Source organism: Miniopterus schreibersii, assembly GCF_964146895.1.
Source record: "Miniopterus schreibersii genome assembly, chromosome: 17".
Lineage (NCBI taxonomy): Eukaryota > Metazoa > Chordata > Mammalia > Chiroptera > Miniopteridae > Miniopterus > Miniopterus schreibersii.
Genome location: NC_138117.1, coordinates 41,279,764 through 41,304,838, shown reverse-complemented (window position 1 = coordinate 41,304,838; position 25,075 = coordinate 41,279,764). Strand labels below are relative to the sequence as shown.

The 25,075-nt window shown below is 52.2% G+C and overlaps 1 protein-coding gene across 2 annotated transcripts in view; it reads left to right on the top strand.

Moving 5' to 3' along the window:
• The window catches only part of COL22A1 (collagen type XXII alpha 1 chain), a 197,501-nt gene extending 179,829 nt beyond the window's left edge, over positions 1-17,672 (top strand). For both annotated transcript variants that reach the window (XM_081116359.1, XM_081116358.1), the window contains 9 exons: positions 500-553; positions 2,395-2,466; positions 4,003-4,038; positions 6,090-6,134; positions 8,373-8,552; positions 10,166-10,232; positions 12,672-12,854; positions 14,703-14,780; positions 16,612-17,672. In XM_081116359.1, the coding sequence (XP_080972485.1) occupies positions 500-553; positions 2,395-2,466; positions 4,003-4,038; positions 6,090-6,134; positions 8,373-8,552; positions 10,166-10,232; positions 12,672-12,854; positions 14,703-14,780; positions 16,612-16,799 (903 nt within the window). In that variant the 3' untranslated portion in view covers positions 16,800-17,672. The remainder of the gene's footprint in view (positions 1-499; positions 554-2,394; positions 2,467-4,002; positions 4,039-6,089; positions 6,135-8,372; positions 8,553-10,165; positions 10,233-12,671; positions 12,855-14,702; positions 14,781-16,611) is intronic.
• Positions 17,673-25,075: the final 7,403 nt, after the last annotated feature.

The window sequence follows — 25,075 nt, the reverse complement described above, 5'->3', positions numbered from 1 at the left end:
ACTCATCTTGTCAGTGTCTCAGTGTCTGCACCTGGTAAGTGGGACTGTAATGGTGCCCGTGGGGGTGTGCAATAAGGTCAGCATGCAGACATGCCTCCCGAGCGGCTGAGGACAGTGCGGCCGTGATGTGAGCAGTTTCCTGTTGGACTGTTTGTTCTTAAGACAGCATCTGTGCCGAAGGACAAGTGGATGAATGGATGGACGTGGTCATGGTTGATTATTTACTGTGAGGTTCTGTGGGCACTGACCCCTGGGTAGGCTTTTTTCATGTGCATGGACTCATTTAATTCTACAACAATATTATGAATCCGCTATTCCGAGCTCCTTTTACAAGCTCCTGTGAGTAATGGAGGGATTTACTAAGAGCCGTGCTGGGCCAAGGAACAGCTCTAGGTGTGAAAGCAGGCCCTCCACCTCCAGGAGTCTCTGCTCTACTGTCCTGCTCTGTGTCGTCATGGCAGAGTCCCTGAAGAGTTCCCCCTTCTGTTTCTCCCACCAGGGTAAGAATGGATCACCTGGGACTCCAGGGGACCCCGGCCCTGTAGGAAACCCAGTGAGTACTCGCCCTCCGCTCCGTGATGGGATCAGGGCATGCTTTGAAGGGGGCATGTGGCTCACATTGCAGATTATCTGGTCTCCAGGCCTAAAAGCATTGGTGGAAAATATGGGGTCCAATGGTAGAAATAGGCTGTGGAAGCAAGAGGATGCAGGAAGGACCTCTTTTAAAGTTTAAAATATATGCGATTATGCAGTTGGTTCCCTGTGGACAACCACAGGCATCCAAAGAGACAAAACTATTAAATACTTAAAAACAAATGTGTTATAAAATTGCACAGCAGTTGTTGGATGTTTTCAGAAGATGAAACAATGGGGTCAGGCTGACCAGCCCTCACTGTCCCAGACACGCAGCATGGGAATGGGCCTCACACAGATTTGGCTCAAGAGTGTCCTCCTGCTGGTTAGGAGGTGGGGGTGGGAGGCAAGAAGGAACAGTGCATACCTAGTAGAAGGAGGGTGGAATGAGTAGTCAGCAGAGTCCGGTCACTGGAGAGAGGGTTTGGGATTTGGGGGTCAGGTCTGCTAGATGGGAGACACGGTGGCGAAGACGGGTCTTTGGTGGATTCTAGGCTTGGAGAAGTCAGCCTGTTCACAAGTCTCCTCCTAGCCCTCCTCTTGTATTTTTATTTGCCAAAATTGTCAGTCCTGTTCAGAAGACTACCCTCCAGGTATGGTGAGTCAAGCAGCAATTTTACTGGGCAATGTGCACACCAGTGTGGCCAGGGAACTGTGTCACTCTGGAAATTAGGGTGACCAGTCCAGCCTGGTTTGCCAGGAAGCTCCCTGGCTTTAGCTCTGAAAATCCTGCATCCTGGGAAATTCATCATCCCCCAGTAAACCAGGCATCTGGTTACTGGAGGAGAGACCATTTCCCTGTTGGACCAGGGCCAGCTGCACCCAGGGAGTTTAACTCTGCAGCAGACGTAGTGACCTCCCTAGGGAGTCAAAGTGTGGGCTTGCTGCTGCTGGTGGATGGAGTGGGCAGGGCGGGTTGGGTCCGGAGCTGGACTCACTCCCACTGCAGCGCCGGCCCCAGAAGAGCTGACTCACGGAGGGGGGCTTCCCAATAAGTGGTCCTTCCAAACCCTGAGCCTTGGCGTCCTGTTGGGAGGAAGTGCAGCGCTTCCCTGGAGGGCTTCTCAGAGGCGCCACACATACCAGGAGTCTTATTACATATTTTGTCCTATCTTATTTCTGTTGCTTTGAATGGAAGGGCCATTGACTATTCACGGAGGTGCTTGCCATCTCGGTGCCCATCCGGAGCCAGCACCAGGGGACCCAAGGACCCCAGGCCTCGCCCTAACCTATTCCCTCCATTACAGGAAAGGGTCTTATCTTCCTTTTTTCCCTAGAAAATATCCACTTTTTATTTATCAATGTTACAAATCTTCTTCAAAACCAACTTCTTAACCCCATCCAATGTCACCAAACCATCACCACGTTGGTCTCTGTGAAGTATAAATGCAGGGCAGACAAGGAGGCTTCCTTCTCTAACTGATCGATTCTCATAATTGCCCTGAAGTCAACACTCTGTCCTAGTTCAGGTGATTGGAGGTCCAGAGGGTTATAATTTTCCCTTTAGCTTATATTCCCAGGAATCCTACATAAATTTCCATTATATTTAGTAGCCTGCACGTTTATCTTCTGACTCAAGGGTGCAGAGAGACCAGTGCAATACCTTTGCCATATGTTCTCCCGGGGTCTGAGATAGGAGAGCCTTGTCTTCTATTTTGTTGATGTCTCAAGCCTTCAGAGTGCAGAGGGGGTCACAAGCTTTCTGAGCCTGCTTGAGTTGGCACTTGACTTTGAAGAATTAATCCAGTTTTCCCTCTGCAGGGCCCAAAGGGAAACAAAGGAGAAAATGGCAGCCCGGGGCTTCCTGGCTTCCTGGGTCCCCGTGGGCCTCCGGTAAGCAGAGCACCCCGGGGGGCCAAGATGCTTGGCTCTAGGGGTGAGGTTCCCTTTCAGTACGTGTCCTTCCATCTCTGGTGTCCTCAGGTCCCTCTGCTGGGTTACAGTGACCTGCTGTGTGGTCCATGTTGTATCATGCATTGTGTCACACCTGTGTGGGGTTCTCAGCTCCACTGTTCCCTATTCATGTGGCCTCGGGGATGTCTCCTGAGCTCTGTGCCTTGGCTTCCTCAATGTTCAAATGGGGGCACTTACAGCACCTGCCTCTGAGGATTGGGTGAGGTGATTTATGTAAGAGGGCTGGCAGTGGTGCCCAGATCATTGCCAGGGCTTAATAAATATAAACTATTTTAATGCTGGTTGTGGCGGGGTGCAGTGGTGATAATGGTCTTAGAACTTCAAGGACCCTGAGACATCATTTTTCAGGTGAGCAAGCTTGGCTGTAGTGTCAGAACATGCAGGTGTTGATTCAAGGCCACCTGGTCCGTTGGTGCCCCAGCTGGCCCTTGAGTCCAGGTCTCCTGACTCGAAGCCTGCCGTAGAGGAGCTGCCGGCGATCTTTGCCAGGTTTCTGGGCAGAGGGGTGTTAGGGAACCAAACATTTCCAGCAAGCCCCCTGCTGCATTCTGCATGCTACGGTCACACCTTGGGCTCCTGACCCATGAATGAGGGTTGTGTGGAAGAAGCAGTGTAGAAAGCTCACCCCTCCGGTTCAATTCTGGCCCCAGAGGGTGCCCCACTGCCAGCCCAGCCCAACCACTCGAGCTGGTGACCCCTCTTTTGCCCTTTTCTGCCTTGTAGCCTGAGCCCTAAAATGGCTCTGTCCACTGATTGGTGCTTGAGCCTGGACAAGTGTCCTTCTCCATCTTCTTGTCACTAATCTGGCAGCCATGGAGCAGCCGGATACCCCTCTTCTTCTAGACTCCTTGCAGCAGATCCCTCGGGCACAGTGGTAGCGGGTCATTTCTAGAGCCCTTTCCTGCTCTGTGCCTGCTCTAGTTCTGAGGGCATTTCAGGTATTAGCACGCCTAAACCCCATGGTCACCCTATGAAGCAAGGAGAGCTGCTATTCCCATTTCACAGATGGAGAAACTGAGGCACAGATGGCTTAGGAAGTTGTAAGGAGGTTGTTCAAGGTCAAGGAGCCAGTAAATAGAGGAGCCAAGACTTGAACTTGGGAAGGCTGACTCCGGAGCCCAGTGTCTTCTCGGTGTCTGACGTCACTCCCTGAGCTTGCTTCTCAGAGTGGTCTTGCTATCGCAGCTGAAGTCCTGGAGCCCCTTCTCGATGGAGCCATAGCCGTCCCATTGATGAGGAGCCCCAGACCGGTGGCTCCCCTCCCACCCCGGAACTTCTCCTTCGTCTTCTGCGCGGGCCGACCAGACAGCCCTGCTCAGGATGTCCCTGGTTGGCTGGACCATCGACTGTTGCCTTTGCTGGAATGTGACTTGAGTGGAAATGTGTCTTGAAGACAGTCCTGTTACGTGCAGTGTGCTGATGTGCCAAGCTAACCGATGTCCATTCTGTCTACAGGGAGAGCCGGGGGAGAAGGGAGTCCCAGGCAAGGAGGCAAGTACCACCTTACCCGCCTCTTCTCCCTGGACCACCCTTTCCTACGAAGGCGCAGGGCCAGCTCCATGGGCGGCGGGACATGTGGAGTTCCACGGGGCCCTGGGCTCAGCTGAGCTCCCGCACTTAATACTTTCCAAACAAGCGTCCATATTTTAAATTTGCAAGGGGCACACCGATTCTGTAGCCAGTCCAGGGGCACCACCTTGATGTTCTCTTCACTTACCTATCTCTCTGTATCCAGTCCAGCAACAAGTCGTTTCTGACTCCACAATACAACTCAGCTCTGCCCAACCTCTCCATCTCTACCCTTAGGACTCTATCCCAGTCTGTCACCCTCTCTCACCTGTCCCATTGCAGGGAGCTCCACACTGGTGTCCTCTGCCCAGCCTACCCCTCCACTGTGCTCCTCTCCTGAGCAGTCGGATGGCATCTCAGGTCCTAGAAGATGCATGAGATCATGTCACTTTCCAGTTCAAACCTGAGCTCTGTCCCCCGGGCACAGTCCAGGGCGCTCCGGCCCGCCCTCCCCACCTCGCTCTCTGAGCGCCAATCACTCTGGCCTTTTAGTTCCGAAACATGCCAAGTTCTTTCCCAAGGGTGTTCATACAGGGGCCCTCATTTCCAAAAGCCCTCATCCCCGCTCCCCACCCCTCCAGGCCTCTTCCTGCCCCTCCTGGGGTCTGCACAGACATGTCGCCTTGCTGACTTTCCGGGGAGTCACCAAACAAGGCAGACTCCCCGTTACCTGTGTCTTATAGCCCAGGCTCAACATATCTGATACATTATGAATAAAAGAATGAATGAATGCTGAGAAAAGAACCGGGGCTATGTCTGTGAGCTCTGTGGAAATTGGTTTGTCCACTCATGGCCTGCACGTGGCCTTTGGAATGGGGAAGGCTGCTTCACTCAGCCCCTGCGGGTCACTTTCTTAACCGGAGGAGGGACGGTGGCTTTCTTGAAGCCAGGCCAGAGGGCTCCGTATCTGGGAGGCATTTGCCCTCCCCCAGCCGTGCCTCCACTAGCAGGTCCTCTAGCTCACTCGCTGATCACCACCATTTCCTCCTGCTCACTGGCGAGTTGAGAGAAAACACCGCCAGCTCCGGCTGCCCTGCCCATGGCTGCTGCCTACAGTGACTCCCTCTGGCTCCCTGTTGCCTTCCAGCTAAAGTCTAGACTCTGAGAGGCACTCAGATCTCCCCAGTCTGACCTCACTCCCCTTTCTAGTGGGGGCTCCTGCCTCCTGCTGCCCCGTCACACTGTGTCCCCAGTTCCCACCTCCCAGCTAGAGGCACAGTGTCCTAGCTTGGCTGCTATAAAATAGCCAGAGACTTGGTGGCCGAGACAACAGACATGTATTTCTCAGTTCCCGGGACTGGGGAAGTCCAAGATCAAGGTGCTGCACAGTGGTTTCCTCCCTCCCTGATCGCACTAGCGGGCTACTGAGTCTTCAGGCCACCTTCCTTAGTCCCATTTGGGGGGCCCACCCTCATGGCCTCATCTAAACCTAAGTGCCCCGAAAGACCCCCATCTCCTAATACAATCCTATATGAATTGGGGGACACAAACATGCACCCATAACAGATGGGGAGTGTACTACAGGCTGAGGGGAGGTGAGCAGCAGAGGCCACCAGACAGCAGGACCGCATGCTCCTGTCATTGGGGGTCATAGACGTCACCCGTTGCGGTGGGAAGGGAGTGGAGTCAGCCAGGGCAGCAGGGCAGCGAGAGCTGCTGAAGCACAGTCAGTCAGGGTCTCCGGGGGCTGAAGGAGGGGAACTTATCCTGAAAAGGGTGAGGAGGACTCGGGGGGCAGAGCATGCGGGGCCGCCGTCCAAGGTGGGCCTTGGCCTGGGGCAAGGAGAGGAGAGGAAGTGGGCCCAGGCCTGCCACGTCCGGACAACGAGAGGGGAGCTCCCAGAGGACTGAATTCCAGAGACCCCTTGTCCTCAGCACACGGCACCGGGTAGAAGCGCCGAGAGAGGATAAGAAGTTCACGCAGATGGGACGGCACCGGGCAAGTGACTGTCTTGCTTTGGATTTTGTTGCAGGGTGCCCCTGGGAAGCCGGGAGAAGCAGGACCCAAAGGAGAAAGGGTGAGTGGGAGCATGGTCATGTGAATGTGACCTTTCCAGGGTGGCCAAGGACTCTGTCCACGACGCTTCGTGAAGAGGCGGCCTGGAAAGCCGACGTCTCCGTTCACAGTTCCCCAGAAACCAGGAGCCTCAGGAAGGGAGGTCCCTACTGCTGATCTGGTTGCAGTGAGGGTTCTGTTGCCACCCCCCCCTTTTTTGGTTGTTATTTCTAGAAGTAAAATCATTGCAATTACAAATGCAAAGGCCAGTGAGCTGGGACATTGGAAGAGCTCCCTCTCCAAGAGCGAATGCCTGTGTGTCACGCTTGGCGCCTGGAGGCAGCTTTGTCCCTGGCGGCGATCAGGGAACAGGTTTTTCCATAATGAATCACTTGGCGTTACACTCAGAAAGCCTTTCTTTACATTTCATTTCTCCACGAAAAACAATGGAGGGAAATCATTTATTTTTTCAGCAATGCCAGTGAAGGAGGGGGGGAGCCTCACACTTAGGACAAGGTCCCTTCCTTTAGCAGAATTAAACATCGCGTGTGCCCATAGGCCTCTGTTTGGTCAGCTATCACCCTGTCACACTGTTGTACCACGTGGATGTCACCCCCACCCCCACCCACAGCGTGTTTTCCCCAGTCCTGCAAGAATTTATCTCGGCTTTTCTTCCAAGTCTGGTGGGTGAGCAGCGGGTGTCTGCGAGGCCAGGGGCAGCAGGGAGGAGAGGCAGAGCAGCAGGTGTCCCTGTTCCTTCCTCTGTCCCATAGCTGTTGGTTCCTGAGGATGGAACAGGGGAGAGGCTGTGGTTGAGACAGTGTTGAGCACCCCCCCCACACACAGGCCAGGTGCCCCTGGGAGCCCTTGCTGCAGAAGTGGCTTGAGTTTTGGTTGGGAGCCAGGGCATTCAGACCACAAATATGAATCTTCTCTAGTCCTAATCAATAAGCCAAGAGTTGCCCTCCCCGGTAAGTGGTTTTGTGGAACTCTGCCAGGGAGCCGTCAGGCCCCTCAGCCCTGCACTCCTGGGACTCTCTGAAATACAGGTGGGACACATCCTCTGACCGCAGAGGGATGCTGAGATGGCTAATGAACAGGAAATGCTGGGCCACAAAGGTGAGATGGCCTCGCACCCAGGTGCACAAATACCAGGACGCTTCAGGACCCTGAGCTACGGTCACCGACAGAGGACAATGTCCCTGTGACATGATTGTGCCTGAGACATTGAGTGACCACCTCAGATCTGGCTAAATTCATGTTTAAATTCACTGCTCTTTTTCTTATTGTTGAAAAACTCATACAGACACATAGTTAAACAATGCAAATTGCAAAAAAAAGCAGATGCAATGAAAAAATGGTGCCCCTCTACTGGGGCCTTTGGTCTCCATTCCCTTCCCAGGGTCTGTCACCGCACAGTGTGTGCACAGAGAACCACGTGGGGGTGTGTGATACAAATGAGTGTTCCTCCTGAATAGGCCAGACTACCCGCTAGTGTGTTTCTTTTGTCCTTTTGTATCCGTTGGCGATGTCTCATAACTGCCCAGCCATGGCTCTGGGCATGTCCATCACCAGGTCCCCTTTCTAGCTGTCATCTATTTCTAGTCTTTTCCCCCATTTATCCCTCTCTCTGCCACCACCCCACAGTGGAGCCTGTTGACTCTGAGGCCGATCATGTGAACACTATTTTCAGACCCTTGATAACTGAGTCTTGCTGGTCAGCCACACAGTAGCACACGGGGCAGAGGACAGGATGGTCCCCCAGTTGCCATGGTTTCCAAATCACTGATCCAAGACTTTAAATTCTGGGTCCACAGTAGGGAGAAAAGGATCCTGGGCAGTGTCATCCTCTGTGGCCCCACTAGAACTCAGAAGGGGGAGCAGGAGGTTACCTGTGAGTGAGACACCTCTTTCTGGAGTGCCACTGTCCCTTCAGCTGACAGAGGACAACCAGGGCCAGAGGTGGGCTGGCGGCTGGGCAGTCAGTCTCAGCCACGGGCCTTCTCTAGGAGGGCAGAGGGAGGAGCTGTGGACTGGGGTGTGGAAATCAGGGTTCTCGCCTTGTCCCCTGCAGACTACCTGTGTGACCATGGCAGGTGGCTTTGTCTCTCTGGGCACCATGTCCTCAGCTGTGCCAGGACTTCCTCTCCAGTGCTCCAGGAGGCAGAGGATTGGGGTTCCCCCTGCAGTTGAGCAGTCCTTTTTGCCCTGGGTGACTCTCCAGTCCTTTGCTCACTGACACCCTTCTTTCTTCCTCTAGGGAGATCCTGGGATCAAAGGTGACAAAGGAGCTCCCGGTGGGAATGGCCAGCCTGGAGACCCTGGAATCCCAGGCCACAAAGGCCACACAGGCCTCATGGGTCCCCAAGGTCCACCTGGGGAGAGTGGGCCAGCCGGGCCCCCGGGGCCTCCGGGCCAGCCAGGATTCCCAGGACTGAGGGTAAGGACGCTGCTGGTGCCTGGAACATGGGCTCTTTGGGGCCGAAGGGAAGCCAGGGGTGTGTGGCCACCAGGTGACAGGGCCCAGTAGCCTGTGTGACCTGGGACAGGTTATGCCCCTTTGAGCTGCCCTTCCACGCCTGAGCACCTGGACAAGGAGATCCTCTCCGACAGGTTTGCTGTGACGGTTAAGTGAGGTTAAGTGAGGAACTGTGCTTCACATAAGCAGTGCTCCAGAGGCAGGTCCCTCTCCCCCAGCCGCCCTCCGTCTCAGTGCAGGAACCCCGAAGGCTTCCCTCCTCCAGCAGCAGTGCCCTGCAGCCAGGCCCCAGCTGGGCCTCCTTCTGTCTGCTGCCTGCCCTGGCACCTGGTCTTCCCCTGGGCACCTGGTCTCCCTTCAGGGTCTCACCTTTCCCAAATGTAACTGGAAAGTCCTGTTTAGACCACTTTCTCTTTCCTTTGCACGGATTTGGTTCTGGTGACAGATCTCTCATTTTATACACACTTGTCAAGCAGGCACAGAGTGGCTCTAGAGAGGAAAAGTGGGGCTGCATGGGGTGGGGGTGGGTCAGTGGGCACTGGTTGCCCAGTTCACCAGAATCCCCTCTTCCCCTCTCAATAGCCCACCTGGCCCTGGGGACTCTCGTATTGCTCAGAGCACAGGCTTAGGCGCTCTCCAGTGTCCCCACCAGCTCTGACACTCTGCTCCTATCTTTCCTGGCGGCTGTGGTCAACAGGAGTTTCAATCACCCTGAATGAGACCAGGCAGCCAGACCTGTTTCTCAAACAAGTGTGGGTGCTGGGGGACTCCGGGCTCCCAAAGCCCCCGGGGTCCCAGCCAAGTTCTCCAAGCCCTGCTGCTGTGGGGAGCGATGGACATTCTGGGACTGTCGTAACAGGTTATTGACCAGAAGAGAAACATGGAATGAGAAAGTGGGATCTGTCTCCCATGGAGCCTGCGCAGGCTGCAGAGAGGAGCTCAGTGAGGCCCCTGTCTCTGCGGGGTGGACACTGTCTTAGGTCTCAGATGGCAGGGAGAAGCCTGATGTGGCATGAGGACTGTTCTTGTAGGTTCTTCAGAGAATCCCATGTCCTCGCGTGAGCCTGGTGGCCACACTCTACTTCTCTAACCTACAGACCAAGCGTCTGTGAACCCACCTCCAGGACTGTGTGGGTCACCCTTGTAGAGCTGAGATGACCATAGCAGGGAAACAGGCCCTGGAGCAGGGGAGGCCAAGTGACCAGTCAGAGGGAATGGAACGTGATTTCACGCAGGTGGTGGCCTGTGGGCTGGTTCTGGAAGTAGACAGGACTTTGCCAGGGGGGGGGTTTGGGGCCAGACCCCCGGGTCCAGTGCTGGGGAGAGGTCTTCGCAGGGAAGAGTAGGAGGGATGGGTGGCGGGGGCCCCAGTGAGCCCGGAGTCCAGGTGGCATATAAAAAGAGGCAATGCATTCTGCCTGATGAGGAAAGGGGAGGGAGTCTAGCTGTGGAAAGGATTGGACTAGGAAGATACAGAATATATGGCCATGACCCGCTCGGTTTCCTGAATGCCAGGGGTCTCAGTAGCAGGAATTGACTGGGAGATAAATGGCCCTACCTTCCCTCCCTCCTAGGGCGAATCTCCCTCCCTGGACACCCTGCGGCGGCTCATCCAGGAAGAAGTCGGAAAACAGCTGGAAAGTAAGTAGCTGGTCTTCACCACAGCTGGGCAGATAGGGACCGGATGCTCTTAAGAGTCCTGGGAAGCAGTCCTTTCATTTATCCATCAGTACTTTTGCAGCCTGGTTTGGAAAAGGCCCCTAAGAGTGGCTTGCATAGAAATCAGGGTTGAGGAGCACCTTGCAAGCTGTAGCCAGCCTTACCTGATAAGGACCCCTCTCCAGAGCTCTGTTTAGTTTAGTGAGGCCTGAATGACCTCTGCTTGATTACCTCTCATACGGGGAGCTCGCCACCTACAGAACCAGCTCTACCATGATAGTTCATTTTCTGTGCAATCATTTATCTAATCAAAATCATTTTGGCAGGCCTGTGATGGGCCTTACAGAACTCCCAGCCCAGGGGAAGGGATGGGTCAGGAAACAGGTAAGATGATTTGAGTATAAGAGAAGTTCTGTGATTTAATTTGACACAGAGAGCTTTGAAAGAGGACAGGTGAAAGTACCTCAGATAGCTCAGAAGGTGGAGAACAGATGAGGAAGAGCTTCCTGGAGGAGGCGCCACGTCAGCTGAAAGAAGGAATGGGGCCCTAGATCCCGCATGTGTAAAGGACCCTGAGGGAACAGGGACATATAGTGCTTTCAAGGACTAGAATCTTTTTAATTCTACTGTACTGGGTTTATTCTTGAATCCCAGTCTTGCATGAGCCAGGTACCCAGCAGATACTTAGGGAAAGAGAGAGGTAGGTAGGAAGGCAATAGCCATAACATCAGCACGCAGGGCTTGCCGTATGTCAGGCGGGATTCTAAGCACTCACAAATCCAGGTAACTCTGGAAACCTCCCAGTGACCTCATGAAGCACATGTGATTGTTGGGAGCAGAGGTAGTAACTTACCTGAGGTCGAGGGCTGGTAAGTGTATGAGGAGGATTAGCATGCAGGCACAGTCCCAGGCCCCTCTGTGATGGAGACTGTTAGGAGAAGAGAGCCACAGGGGGCCCATGGCCGGAAGAGAAGAAACCCCTGTTTCCAGACACAGATGGACAAAAGGGAGGGCACATATATTCAAGTGGCCGTGTCTCAGTTATTTTGCACCTACCATGTGCCAGATTATGGGGTATGGGGGCACACCGTTGAACATGACCCTTGTCCCTGGCCATTTGGCATGTCCAAGAGAGCATGACCCACCTGCTCACCCAGGAAAGCCAAAGGCCATTGCCTGGAGTAGAAGGCAAAGAGCAGAGTACAGGTGAAGAAAGGAAGGAGACTCAAGGCTGCAATGGTGGGTGCCACTGGCCGGTCATGTCTTGAGGTGTCTTGTGTGGGGGCCTCTGAGTTCCTTCTTGTGGTTCTTGGTTTATCTGTGACACACATGCTCAGCCCAAGAGCAGAGACAGGACCTGTTTTGCATCTGGATGGGGCATCTGGTTCAGATGGAGCACCTGTTGGACTGAGCCCTTCCCTCCAAATTATGGGGGAGAAAACCTCCACGCCACTGTAAGATGGGGCTCAGAGCTGGACCACATGCCTCCTGCCCCCATGTGAGAAGAGGGGAGAAGCCACTGCCATGGGAAGCCAGTCACCCCACAGTCAGAAAACCCTGACTCCCCCTTGGTTTTAACCCCAAAATGTGGGGAAGGGGTGGCCTCCCAGCCTCTCTGGGCTCATTCTCACCACCTGTAAGATGAGGGTCTTGGCCTGGTCACCTTACGGGCAAACAAAGATGGCTCTTGGTGGCCATCAGATGGGACATCAGGTGTTCCTAGTACAACAAAAGACACAGTGGCCAGCAATTGGATAATTGGACAATTACTTTTTAAACAACCAATTTTTCAATCAATTCTGTAATCTTTACATTTTAGACATCAAATGATCATTCACAACCACCCTGTTCAGCCCACCCTTTATAGATGAGGAACTTGATGCTCTGACGAGTCATTAAATACTTTTGTGTAAGCACTCAAATCTCACCCCACCTCAGTTTCCCCGACTGACAGTTACTACACCAATAACATTTCCACGGCTGCCATGGCCTCTGCGGCCACTGCGGTGAGCGGCGACGCGCGTGGAGCAGCCGGCGGCTGCTGAGCACTCACAGGCCCAGGCGGTTCCGCGGCGTCCCCGCCTTTCAACACCCTCAGGCCGACGCTGTGGCGGAGCTGCTGTTGCACGGCCTCTGCTTCACGGCTGAGGCGATGAGGGCGAGGAGTGGCCGAGGGCTCTCCCAGGGCCACCCAGCAGGCGGCCTGGCTCCCCGGGCTGAGATAGCCCCGGGCCGGCCCGGCAGCAGGCACACGCACAGGCTGCCTGTGTGCGAGGTCGTGTGCCATTGGTGTGGTTTTATTATTGTATTGTGGTTGTGACTGTCTCCTCAGTCCCCACGCTCCCCAGCGAGTCACCATGCCTTCCTTTGTCTTTTATCCCTCCTTCAAGAAACGTCTCTCTCTTTTTTTCTACTCCACAGCCAAACTCGCCTACCTCCTGGCCCAGATGCCCCCAGCGCACGTGAAGGCATCTCAAGGCAGACCTGGGCCCCCGGGGCCCCCGGGAAAAGATGGGCTTCCGGGCCGGGCAGGTCCCATGGGGGAGCCAGGACGGCCCGGGCAAGGGGGTCTGGAAGGACCTTCCGGACCGATAGGTCCCAAAGGTGAGCAAGGTCGGAGGAGACGCGCTTCTAGTCTCCGGGAGGCTGAGAAGGGTCTAGGAGAGGCGCCCAGCACCGGCAATGCATCATGTATCCCCCCCTCACCCCTGCAGCCTGGTAGCTCCCAGAATACTGGCATCGTGTAATTTTTTCATGCATGTAAGAGGTTTGCAGAGTTGACGGTTTTGCAAAGTTATGCTTCTGCAAGGAGTATCGAACCAGCTTCCTTCCGTTCCCTTGCTCCCTCTGCGTCTCCACCGCTCAGGTTTCAGGGAGTCACAGGGAATGCCCCCGGCCCCTCTGCGGAAACTAGCTGAGGAAGGAGACATGGAGCCTCCAGGCAAACGGGCGCTAAACGCCGGCTTTATGATTAAACAGGGGGGCTGGGAGCTGCAGCTGTAAGTGGCTCCGGGCTCTCCAGCTCTCAGGCCCCGTGCCTTACCTGGCCTGGGTGCTCTGGGTAGCAGGCCTCTCCAGCAACACAGCCCACAGAGGCAAGCGGGGGGAAGGGCTCTGTGTGCAGGAGACAAACAGCCGTGAGAACGAGAGGAAGCGCCTGAGGCCAAACACCCACCTGATCACGCACTTCTGCTTGGGGAAGGGTAATGGAGTGGGGACAGCGTGTGTGGTGTGATTTCAGCTGCTACCTCTTGACTTGGGGTTAGGTCAATGGATGCCCCCAGCATCTTCCCCTTTCAATGGCCCCTTCCTTCCTTCCTTCCTTCCTTCCTTCCTTCCTTCCTTCCTTCCTTCCTTCCTTCCTTCCTTCCTTCCTTCCTCCCTCCCTCCCTCCCTCCCTCCCTCCCTCCCATCCTTCCTTCCTTTTTCTTCTTTCTTTCCCTGTAATGTTTCTCCTCCTGAAATGCTTTCTCTTAAATTTGTCTCCAAATCCCACCTCTTCTGGTTCATAAAACAAAACGCATGAAGTAAGTGTTGATAAGAAAGCATAAAGCATAGAACACATGAGATGGGGGCAGAAACTGACCATATGTAGTAATTCCAATCAAGGTGCACTCACATCTCTGTGAACTAGTACAGTTTCATTTGGGATCACAAAAGAAAACATGTTGCCTGCAGGAGATAGTATGGAAATGACACAAAAAGGCGAATGATAAAAAAGAAATTGAGAGAGACAGTTTAGTCAACTCTGTATGGTATTAACTCAGATGTAATCTCAGATATCCTCCGGGGACCGACCCTCTCTCCTCTGGACACCTGCTATGGTCCAGAGGACCCCAGTCTGCTTTGTCTCAGCATGTTCTTTGGGCCGTTTCATCCAGCTTATTAGAGTCCAAGCTTCTCTAGAGTAGAGCTGTGCCATGTATATGCCATAGGAGCTGGGATGCTGAATTTGTTTATCGCCGAGTTCCTTCCTGTTCTGAGAACATGCAGTGCAGGCCTGAGTGAGTGGATGTGTGCGAACACGTGTGTCTTTAGGCAAGTGTGTGTGTGTGTCCATTTGGTTGCCTGTGTTTGCCTGAGCCTGTATGTGTATATGTGTGTCTGTGCATATTTGCTGACGTATGTGAATGTGCCTATGGGTGCATGTAATCCGGTGGTTATGTGCTGGAGTCACTGTGTAGATGTGTGTATTTGAGCATGCATTTAGGAGGGTGTGCCCAGCTGTGTGTGCACTTGTGCATATTTCTGAATGTGAGTGTGTGCTTCAATGTGAGTGTGGCAAGTGAATGTGTGAACAGGAATTAGGGGCCCAGCTGTGGGTATATGTGAGCAAGAGTGGTCTGGGGTGGAGGCTGCAGCTCAGGGTGACCTGCACCTCCTGCCTGGTGGGACCTTGTCTCTGCCCTTGTCATGGGTCTCTACCACCAAAACTGTGTGTTTTCCTCACAGGTGAGCGAGGAGCCAAAGGTGACCCAGGAATGCCAGGTGTTGGCCTCCGAGGCGAGATGGGCCCCCCTGGAATCCCAGGTAGACATGGCGTCTGTAGTCTCTGGTGGGGACGGCCATCCACTGTGGTTGTTGCCCCGCCACAGGCCTCAGGAAAAGCTGGGGAAAAGGGTGATGTTTAACTGCAAGGACACTGGACACTGATTTGTTTTTGTCCCATCTGTCTGAAATGCCAGCTTCTTGACTTGCTAAGACAACTGTGGTATATCCCCTGGGTCCTTGACTTGGGGTGAAATAAGCCTGGGCCATGCTGGGATCCAGGAGTCCCTTTCGGTCATTCCCAGTGCAGGGGAACTTCTTACACTTGCCAAGGAAGCTCTCATAAAAATCCCAAACTCCTGAATGTAGAACCCTGTTTCTTTCTCTGCACTGATTAATTCCCCAGTACTATTTCTCAGAACAGATTTTGAGGGATGCCAGCCCAGTGGCAGGGGGGCCAGCAGTCCTGGTTTGTTCTGGGCTGGCCTGTTCCTGGGACCAGGGGCTTTTGGTTTTAAAACCAGACAAGTCAGTCACCCTACCTCGTGGCTCTGTGGGAAGGCGGCAGTCCCACCACCAAGCTGTGGTGTAGAAGTAGGAGGCGGAAGAAATTACACCGAGTGGTCACCGAGCTCCATGTCACTGAGGTTTCTAGTTTTATTTAAGCCTAGTTTAGAGGATTACCTGAGGTAATTTCTGAATATTAAGCCTAGAGGTCATTTCAATTTTAGTATTTACATCTTCTTTATTTTCCCAATGTCCTACAGTGGCCATGTTTTGTTATTCTCGTAAGAGAAGATAACTACAAATACATTGTAAATATTTATTTTTCACAGTTTGCCTGCTTTCCAATAGCTTTAATATTAACAATATTTTAAAATAAGGCAATTCCAAGTACAGAAGGGGGATAATTGTACCCATATGAGGTTGGAGTAATGACTATAGGTTAGTGGTTCCAAGCGGAAGGAATGAGCAACGCTGCTGGTCTCAGAACTTGGTCTGGGCAGGACTGTAGGTTACATAACTACCAAAGCACTCGCACATTTTAATATTCATGAAATGTCTAGAGATCTTTTTAAGGTAAAAATCTACTTTTTATTCATTTTATGAGGTACTCGGATTTTCTAACATGTTTAAGGCTTAAGAAGGAATTTCATTGCTAGGATTAACTATAGCCCTTAGCACTGAGCTTCACAGTTACCAAAGCAAAAAGGGAGACAGATTGATTATATATTATATTATGATGCTTAATAAATGGAGGCATAGAAGCTTGTCAACAGGTAATATTTTCTGGGTCTAGCTGGCCTTTTAGTTACTTACTTACATTCTACTTACATCGTCTTTGACCATGATTTGCAGAATAGGTTAATGCAGTCCAAGAATGTAGTTCAACATATAGATAAAGATTAGAAATTAGACTATTTGGGACAAGTTGAGTATTGGATAATGGAATTTCACCAGGAATCTCTAAGGACACATGAATGGGGCTGATGGTTAATGAGGAGGACTCTGTCCCATTCCCAGTTCAGAAGTATCTCCTGGAAGCTGGTGAGAACATAGAAGTCTGGTTTCTCATCTGCCTCATAATGGAGCACATGTCCTATTCCTAGCCGCCATCCACCTTAATTTGCTCCTCTCTGGTGGCACCGATTGCTGTCCTAGTCTCGACAGTTAGGCAGCGCCCTCTCTTGCACATCCAGGTGCTCCTGCTACCTGCTGTCCATGTGGACCATTCGGTCGCTCAGCCGCAGTGCCCAGAGCTGGCTGTTCTGCCTGAGGCTGTTGGCTTGTCCCCGTGGGAGCAGTGAGAACAGGGCTCGTTTGCTCCTGAGAAACCTCAACCACCTTCTGTTTGTTTTGCTCCTTGGTCCAGGTCAACCCGGGCAGCCTGGCTATGCTAAAGACGGGCTTCCTGGGGGTCCCGGCCCTCAAGGGGAGACTGGACCAGCTGGACACCCGGGCCCCCCAGGCCCTCCGGGCCCCCCCGGCCAGTGCGACCCTTCCCAGTGCGCCTACTTCGCCAGCCTTGCCACCCGCCCGGGGAATGTGAAGGGCCCCTAGAAGATTCCAGAATGTCAGGAGACTGTTGCGGATTCTTGAAACTTGAACTCAGAGCCCAAGGATGTCAGAGGCCTTGAAACATTTCAGCCACCTGTTTTTTTCTTTCATTTTCATTCTGTTATCATTTGTTTTAATTTTCTTGAGAGACCTCAATGTTATTAAAACTAACAGATGCTGGCAGTCGGCCAGATTATTATTAACATTATTATTATTAATTATTATTATTTCATTTGTTAATGCTTTGCGAGTTTTTCTCCCTCTCCTCTGAAGTGGGAAACTGATCGCTTCTCGGTGCTGACAGCCGTCGGACAAGCGCGGCCGTGGAAGGAAACTCCTGGTGCTATGCAACCTGACCAGCCGTTCCCAGCTTTACCTCCGGCCTCCGGGGACTAGATGAGTCAGCGCTGGGGGCGCCTTCCCAGGAGGGACAGTGAGGGAGGCGAGGGGAAGCCTTGCAGACCCACGAATGTTCTCGCCTCCTGATGGGAAGTGCAGGGCTCGGAATGGGAATCCGCCCTGGGGCAAGCACGCCCCCTCGCTGTTTCAAGCTGGCTGAACTGAAATGTCACCTGGGTTGGCAGTGGCTCATGGACCCTGCGTCTGGACCACGGGTGGGGAGGCTGGTGTGAGGAAGCGGCTCCTGCACATTGATTTGGCTTCTAGGCCGCGGACAGGACCTGTGTGAGCTCCTGACTGGATTTCACTCACCTTAACTGTAAAGTCAGGCGGGGCGGCCACTCCCGGGCTCTCGTGGTGGCGGCCAGTTGGCCGGGGCGCTGGCAGAGCCAGGAGGTGTGTGCCTCCCGCCCCACCTGTGAACTAGACCTCTTTAAGTGTGCGTGACACGGCACGGACAGGTGTGCAATAAATCTGTTTCCTTCTTGGTCCCCATGACGATTCCTTTCTTACCTCGGTGTCTTTATCAGGTTTGTGTGGAAGGGAGGGAACGTGGGGTACAGGGTGTTTCTGTCATCAAGGCATTGGAGACCTGAAAAGGAACATCGAACAAAGCCGCACCCACACAGACCCCGTCCAGACGGCGCCCCTTTCTCCAGACGCTCCTCCCGGAGGGGTGTTGGCCACGGTCTCGGTCTTCACCTCTCAAAACTCCAAGGTCAGGGAAAGGCGAGAACAAGGGTGCCAGCCCTGTCCTGAGAGGTGTGCTTGAGAGGAGGCCTCACCCTGTCGACGACTTGACCTTTGGCTGCTTAATTAACCAAGATCCCTGTGTGCCAGGAGGACTGTTGCTGGGAGCCCCGGTGGGCCTGGCTGGCCTGGCCCCGCCTTGCTTTCCCTCCGCAGAGGCCCCTGTAGTTGGGAGCGGGGTGGGGGGGGGGGAGATGGGGGGCATTCCTGAGCCACCTGTCGCTCAGAGCAACCCCTAGTGGTCTGAGTGGGTGGGGACACAGTGAACAAAGATGTGACAGACGGCCGAGGATGAGTGTCTGTCCCTAGATGGATGCTCCCGCTCTCAGGCTCAGCAGACGTGGCGCCAGGTGCCAAGAATGGCAAGGTGACTGGGACGCATGGAGGTCACATCTGGAGAGATGGAACATAGTGAGCTCCAAGCACTATTTCTGGACAGTGCACAGGGAGACAGAAGCACGTGGGACAGAGCCTAGTGATTTAATATCAGCACTGCTGTGAAAGATAAAATCTGTGGCAGCCTGGATGACTCTGTAGGGACAATACAAACGGCAGCACCTGCAGTTACTGCGCCGGCTCGCCTCCCAGCCACCGTGGGCAGGTGTGTTAGCCTCGCTTTTACAGGTAGGGACACAGCAAAGGGAGGGCTGCGGGCGTCTCCCAGGTCACGCGGCGCTGAGCGGTCCCGTCCTGATGGAGACAGGTAGTGCTCTGCCGCCTGGCGGTCCTTCCAGCCGCCCCCCCCACCCCCGAACAGCCCGATGGGGGCGGGGGAATTCGGTAGGAGACACCTCTTTATTTTCACTCCTTTATATAGGACGCTGCCCCATGCTCTCTTGGCCAGTCCTTTCCAGGTAGCAGGGGTTGTCTGGTTGGAGGGGAAGCTGTTCAGAGGAAGCGCTCAGAACAGCAGAATTGAACCTCCCCCCTCCCCAGGGACTCGCTCCCAGAATCCGGGAGGAGCAGACCTGGGGCAGGACCTGGACCCAGGGCAACACAGCCACACTTAGCGAGGGGTCAGGCCACCTGGGAGGAACGGACCCACCCACCATGGCATGTGGAGAACACTGACCCCGACCTAAACTGTCACCTAGGGAGAGCTCTTGATGTTTCACCTGGAGAAGGGGGTGAGTCCAGGCGCCTGAAGGGGGCTCCCAGGAAAGGAGCAGTGAGCAGGTTAGGAGAGGTCAGCTGGCGCCCTAGACATCGATGGGATCATTTCAGTCTCACTGACGAGAGAGAGGGAGACGCTCCTGAGGGCAAGAGACATGCAGTCCTGGATGTCCCTGGAGCCGTGCGGCTCAGGATACCCTCAGGTTGTGTCCAGCTAGGAAAGCTGTGTCAGCTTTGGGGGGCTCATGTTTGGGGTTCAGGAATGGGGCTTTGTTCCTGGGGGACAATGGGAACAGGGTGCAGGTACCAAACAGGTCACAGGACTGTGCCAAGAAGAAGCTTGTAGGTCAGATTTGGGTAGGAATGGGGGTAGGGAGAGGAGAGAAGTGATGGTTACAAATCACCTTCTGAATGGCAACTACTGGCCCGGACCCCGTGCAGATGTCAGCTCCTGTAGCCCCTGTGGCCTGGACTCCATGCGGATGTCAGTTCCTATAGCCCCTGTGGCCTGGTCCCCATGCAGATGTCAGTTCCTGTGGCGCCTGTGGCCTGGACCCAGTGCAGATGTCAGTTCCTATAGCCCCTGTGGCCTGGTCCCCATGCAGATGTCAGTTCCTGTAGGCCCTGTGGCCTGGACTCCATGCGGATGTCAGTTCCTGTAGCCCCTGAGGCCTGGACCCAGTGCAGAGGTCAGTTCCTATAATCCCCATGGCCTGGCCCCAGTGCAGACACTAGTTCCTGTAGCTCCATGACCAGCCGGTGAGGCAGGTAAGAATCTCATCTTTATTTGGGATATGAAGCTCCCAGATCGCAGAGAGGTGAAGCGACTTAGTCAAGGTCTCACAGCGGGTGAGTGCCCTCGATCAGGGCACAGCCCCCATGCTTTCCCCTGGCTCCAGGGCAGGGGTGGGTGGTGGGTGGGGGCATCAGGCTCCACTCAACAGGGTTTGTCTTAGTCCATTTGGGCTGCAATAAAAAATGCCACAGACTGGGTGGCTTATAAAACACAGACATTTCTTTCTCACGGTTCTGAGCTCCACGTCTGAGCCCAGGGCGAGGCATGGTCAGCGAGGGCCCTCCAGAAGCTGGCTCCGGCACTTTTGAGCTGGGGATCTTGGACGGCTTATTTTATCTCCCTACGAATCTCAGGTCTTTAGCTCTAAAATGCGTTATAATCGCCTCCACTTCATTCGATTTTGACAAGGATCCAAGGAAATAACACAACGGAGCACAAGGACGATGCCCTGCGCCTCCTCAGAACCAAATAAAAAACATCACGATGATCAAAACTAAGAAAAATTCACATTCTCTTTGGATTATCTCTTGGGACACAAAGTTTAACTGTCAAAAATAGACATTGCTGGCAAATGTGCAGCATAGGACAGAGAGCAGGAAAATGGGACCCCAGCCCTGATTCTGCCCTTGGACATGGGTTTCTTTCTCCGGGTCTCGCTTAGTCTGTAAATGGCCTGCTCGTTTCTATCTCAAAGGATGTGGTAGAGCGTGAAACACCCTCAAGGTCAAGTGTCCAGCCCGACACCTGGCTAATAACACTCCCTGGGTACTGACTGACTATTGGACGAATACATGGCACCAGCCAGGGGCTTTCATGTGGTTTAATGAGGGGAACATCTTGAAGCAGAATTTAAAAGTCTGTTCATTTTTGACTTTTCTAAATGACCATAGTCCATAATTGCTAAAAACTGCCTTGGCTTCCCCTAGAGTCACACCCCTGTTGAGATAGAAAGAAATAATATAAATGAAGATTGACCATCAGACCTTACTAAACTTATTTTTGCAAAGCATCAGACTGCCTAGCAGCCATTGAAGTTTCTATCCCCATTTCTCCCCCTCAAATGTTATCTAGTCACTAAAATAAGACACATTCCATCCTGTTTGAGGAAGAAGCATTCAGTGGTTCACGAGCTGGTCTCGAAATCCCTCCTTCCACCATCCATGGGAGAAGCCAGGCCTGCCGTAGTGACCGTTATTGACGAGCACGTCTCTCTTGCTGAAGGAGTCACTTTCATCTCTGGCACTCGTGTTCTCCCTGTATTGATCATTCTGCCCCTTCTGGTGACCATTGAGTGGCCCTGGGGGAGAGAATGACTTGGACATCATGTAGAAAGTAGAGATCACCCACCACTCCCTAAAGTCTCTACCTCTCTCAAGTCCTCACATGCAGCCCAGACAGAGGAGGTCTTCCCAGGGCAGTTGCTTAACACACAAACTGAGCCCCAGGGAGAGCAGGACCCTTGACTGGGCACACTCAGGGAGGCAGTACCAGAAATGAGGTCAACTTTCAGCCCTTGACCTCTAATTCAGTGACATTTCTATGACCCCTGCTGCACCTTTTGATGTGCACAGCAAGTAGAAAAGCTCGGTCTTTGGAGATACTTGACCATGAAAACTCAGTGTGCACATAGGGTCAGATATGACCTGAGTATAGACTCTTCAAGGTCAGGAATCTTATCTCATTCACCTGTGGGTAACCCAGATGTTGGATGGAGCCTCTCTGCAGATTTCCAGGTGAAACTGACGTGGAAGTCCGACTCCCACGCCGGGAAGTCCCACGGTCTCCCACGTTCATATGTATCCATGCAGGCGCTCCCCTCTTTGATCCCATCTTCCCCTTGGGCCCTGTTTCCTTGCATTCGGTTTTGGTTCCCGCCTTATTGATTCAGGTGCGACTTCAGTTCCTACCTGTGTCTCCTCCAGGAAACAAAAACATGTAAAATTCCAACACAATAAACTTTATCAGAGGAATTGAATCCACTGAAGACCTCAGGTGGGGAGGTCAATAGTGATGACAGGAAGGGCTGATGTTGTTCAATATATTATAAAAAGCCTCAGTTCTAAAATATTACATTTGTCCGTCTTCTCTCCAGAAGTTACTCTTTGGTCCGTCCTTCCCCCAGTACAAATCATTTTGGGTGCCCCTGAAGGCCAGACTGTGCTAGAACTGAGCATTCAGTGAAGTACAAAATAGGCAAGTTTCCTGTTTTCAAGAACTTTACAGCACATTGTAAGGGACAGGTAAAAATTTACATAAATAACAAAATAATTGCAAACTGTTCTTTAAGGGCGGGGGAGAATTCTGAGAGTGAGCAAGGGAGCACGATCTCTTACGGTCTAGGCTCAGAGGTAACACGTTATTTCCACCTCCTTTTGCTGGTCGAAGCAAGTGATCAGCCCACGTTCCAAGGGTGGGAGAGCGGATTCCGCCCCTCCATGGAAGACGCAGCATCGCGCTGCAAAGGGCATGGCTGTAGGATGGAGGCCCTAGAGTCGTTCTCTTCAGCTAAACCCAAAGGTGGAGACCCCTAAAGAGCTTCCTGTAAAACTTGGGCAAATCTGGAGGTTCCAGAAGAGGGGTGACTCTATTGCTCCCCAGTTGGAGGTCCCTTACCCATTTGGCTTGTTGACCTGGCTGGTCTTGGAGCAGGCAACAGAGCTTTGGGGAAGGTTGGCCTGGTCACAGTCACATGTTCATGTGGAAAAGGGTGAGATGACCACTTTCCTAATGTTTCCATTCCCAAAAGCAACTGAAGGGGAGCCTAACCATGCAAAGGCCCCATGATGGAGTGAGACTGGGGGCATTCAGGCTGGCCAGGACCCCCAGACATGGAGCTGAGAAGTCTTGCAGCAGGAGAATGAAGCGCATCATGGACGTAAGCAGGGGGCCTTTAGTGGCCGAAATGACAATACACACTGAAGCTGACTTACATGCTAAAGAAACCATGTTCCGGCGGGAAGAGAGGCTCTAACAGACCACAGCTGGTCATCATTCCTGGAAAGTAAAATGGTTTTGTGTTTCAGCCTCCAGCATATTTAGTTTCCTCCCTAAAACAAAGATGTAATGAATCTAATACTGATTATTATAATAATGATGCATCGAGAGGCTTTGTTGTGTGATATCAATCTCATTTTTTCCCTTTTGAAAGTATCTCCAAGTTTATTCCCTGTAAGTGTCTATAGTTGTAGCCATGGGAAAAGGGTGAGGGCTTGCAAGATGGAGTTTTATTCTGTTTCTTATAGTTTTGCCACTGGTTTGAAGTTAACATAAAGTATTAGTGTTAAAAAAGTCTTTTATTCTGATTGTTTACATTATTGTTAAACACAAGACCCATGGTCTTCTTTCTGGGGAGGAGAGGAGGAAAGAGATTAATTTCCCAGCAGAAGCAGAAATGAATGGAAAAAGGCTGCTGGACATCAAGAGGAAACTTAGCTCTCTTGGAAACAAACAAGAAAACCCAGACAGACAGAAAGACAAACACTCAGAACACAGACACAGGTAAAAGGTAGTGAAGGTTCTTGGAACCTTTCATCGGATTATCACAAAGGAATGAAACCAGGGGGTGGGGAGTGAGGGCATCTCAATGAATTCATCACTTTTTGTTCATTAAAAATTTAAAGTTGATAAATACCAGATAAAGTAATAAGTGAAATTCATCATGTATAATAAACCAATACTTGAATACTTGATGCATAATGAATCTGGCTGGTGCTAATTTTCTATAAATATCGAAATTTAATGATTGTCCCTGAGCTATTCGTTAAACTTCAAAAGCCCATGAATAATGAATAGGAAATCCATTTGTTCATTAACTTGAGAAATGAAAAATCTCTCCTTCCTCCATGATGTCTCTGATTAATTTGGCTCTGACACAAGTTAGCAGGTCTCTAAATGTTCCCCAGGGCTCTTCCTGAAGGGATGCAAGCCCGCCTGCTCGATCCATTAGAACATGCCTGAAGGTTTGCCCCGGGGTTGTCCATCGAGGGGGTTTTACCATAGTGAGGGATGGGAACCATTTACAGCACAGCCCAGGAACCTGTCCTCGGCACAGTGATGACCCCTACTCATTCTGGACAGCTGGAGCCTGATATAAAAGCACAGATTTTTGCTTAGTGGTAGCTGATAATTTTTTTGATTCTCAGTTTCCTCATCTGTTATAAACATAAAGAAAAGGAAGAATAACAGCATATTGTTTTCTATGGATTCCACAACAAATTGCCTCAAATTGAGTGACTTAAAACAACATGCATTTATTATCTTACATTTCTATAGGTCAGAAGTCATACCCAGGACTCCAGGGGCTAAAGTCAGAAAGTCGGCAGGGTGCATTTTTTGCAAGCTCTAGAGGAAAATTAATTTCCTTGCCCTTTGCAGCTTTTAGAATTTACCAACATTCCTTGGCTCATGGCCCCTTCCCACATCTTCAAAGCCAACAACTTCAGGTGGAGTCCTTCTGACACCACATTTCTCCAACCTTATTTCCATGGTGATATCTCTGACTCTGACTCTTCCACACTTAAGGATGACTGTGATTACATGGGCCAACATGGATCACCTCCCTATTTTAAGGTCAGCTCATTAACAACCATAATTATGCCTGCAACTTGAATTCCTCGTTTGCCATGCAATCTTAACATAGTCTCAGGTTCCCGGGAGCAGGATGTGGCCATCTTTGGGGTTATTATTCTGCTTACTGCACCTTGCAGGCTTGCTCTAAGGGCCAGATGAGATGCTAAAGGTCAGCTGCCTTGTACAGTGTCTGCTGCACATTAAGTGATTAATACATTGCGGGAGTCCTTGCTGTTTATTGTTTCATCTTCGCAATGAACTTGGGAAGCAGGCTGGGCAGGTGAGATGACCCCATTTGACAGAAGAATACTTTGAAGCTCAGAGAGGTGAGGAATTGCCCACGGGTGCCAGCTAGCCAGCAAATGGAGAGATGGGATCTTCCACAGCCCTGTCTCAATAAATCTTGGCTTAGAATCTGGGGTAGGACAAGGGAAAGTTTTGAATGACAAAGCAGTTTCTGGCTTTGAAGCAATCACAGCAAAGCCCCATTGTGTCTCTGTGCTGGGCTGTGCCAACGCGCTAATGGAAGGCATTAGTCAAATTGGAAATGGTCTCTTGTCATTAGCCACAGAGAAAACCCTATTTCACCCCAGGAGGGAAAGTATCCCCCTGTTCTCAGGGAACCCTGCCCCCCTTCCTGCAGTCTCAGAGC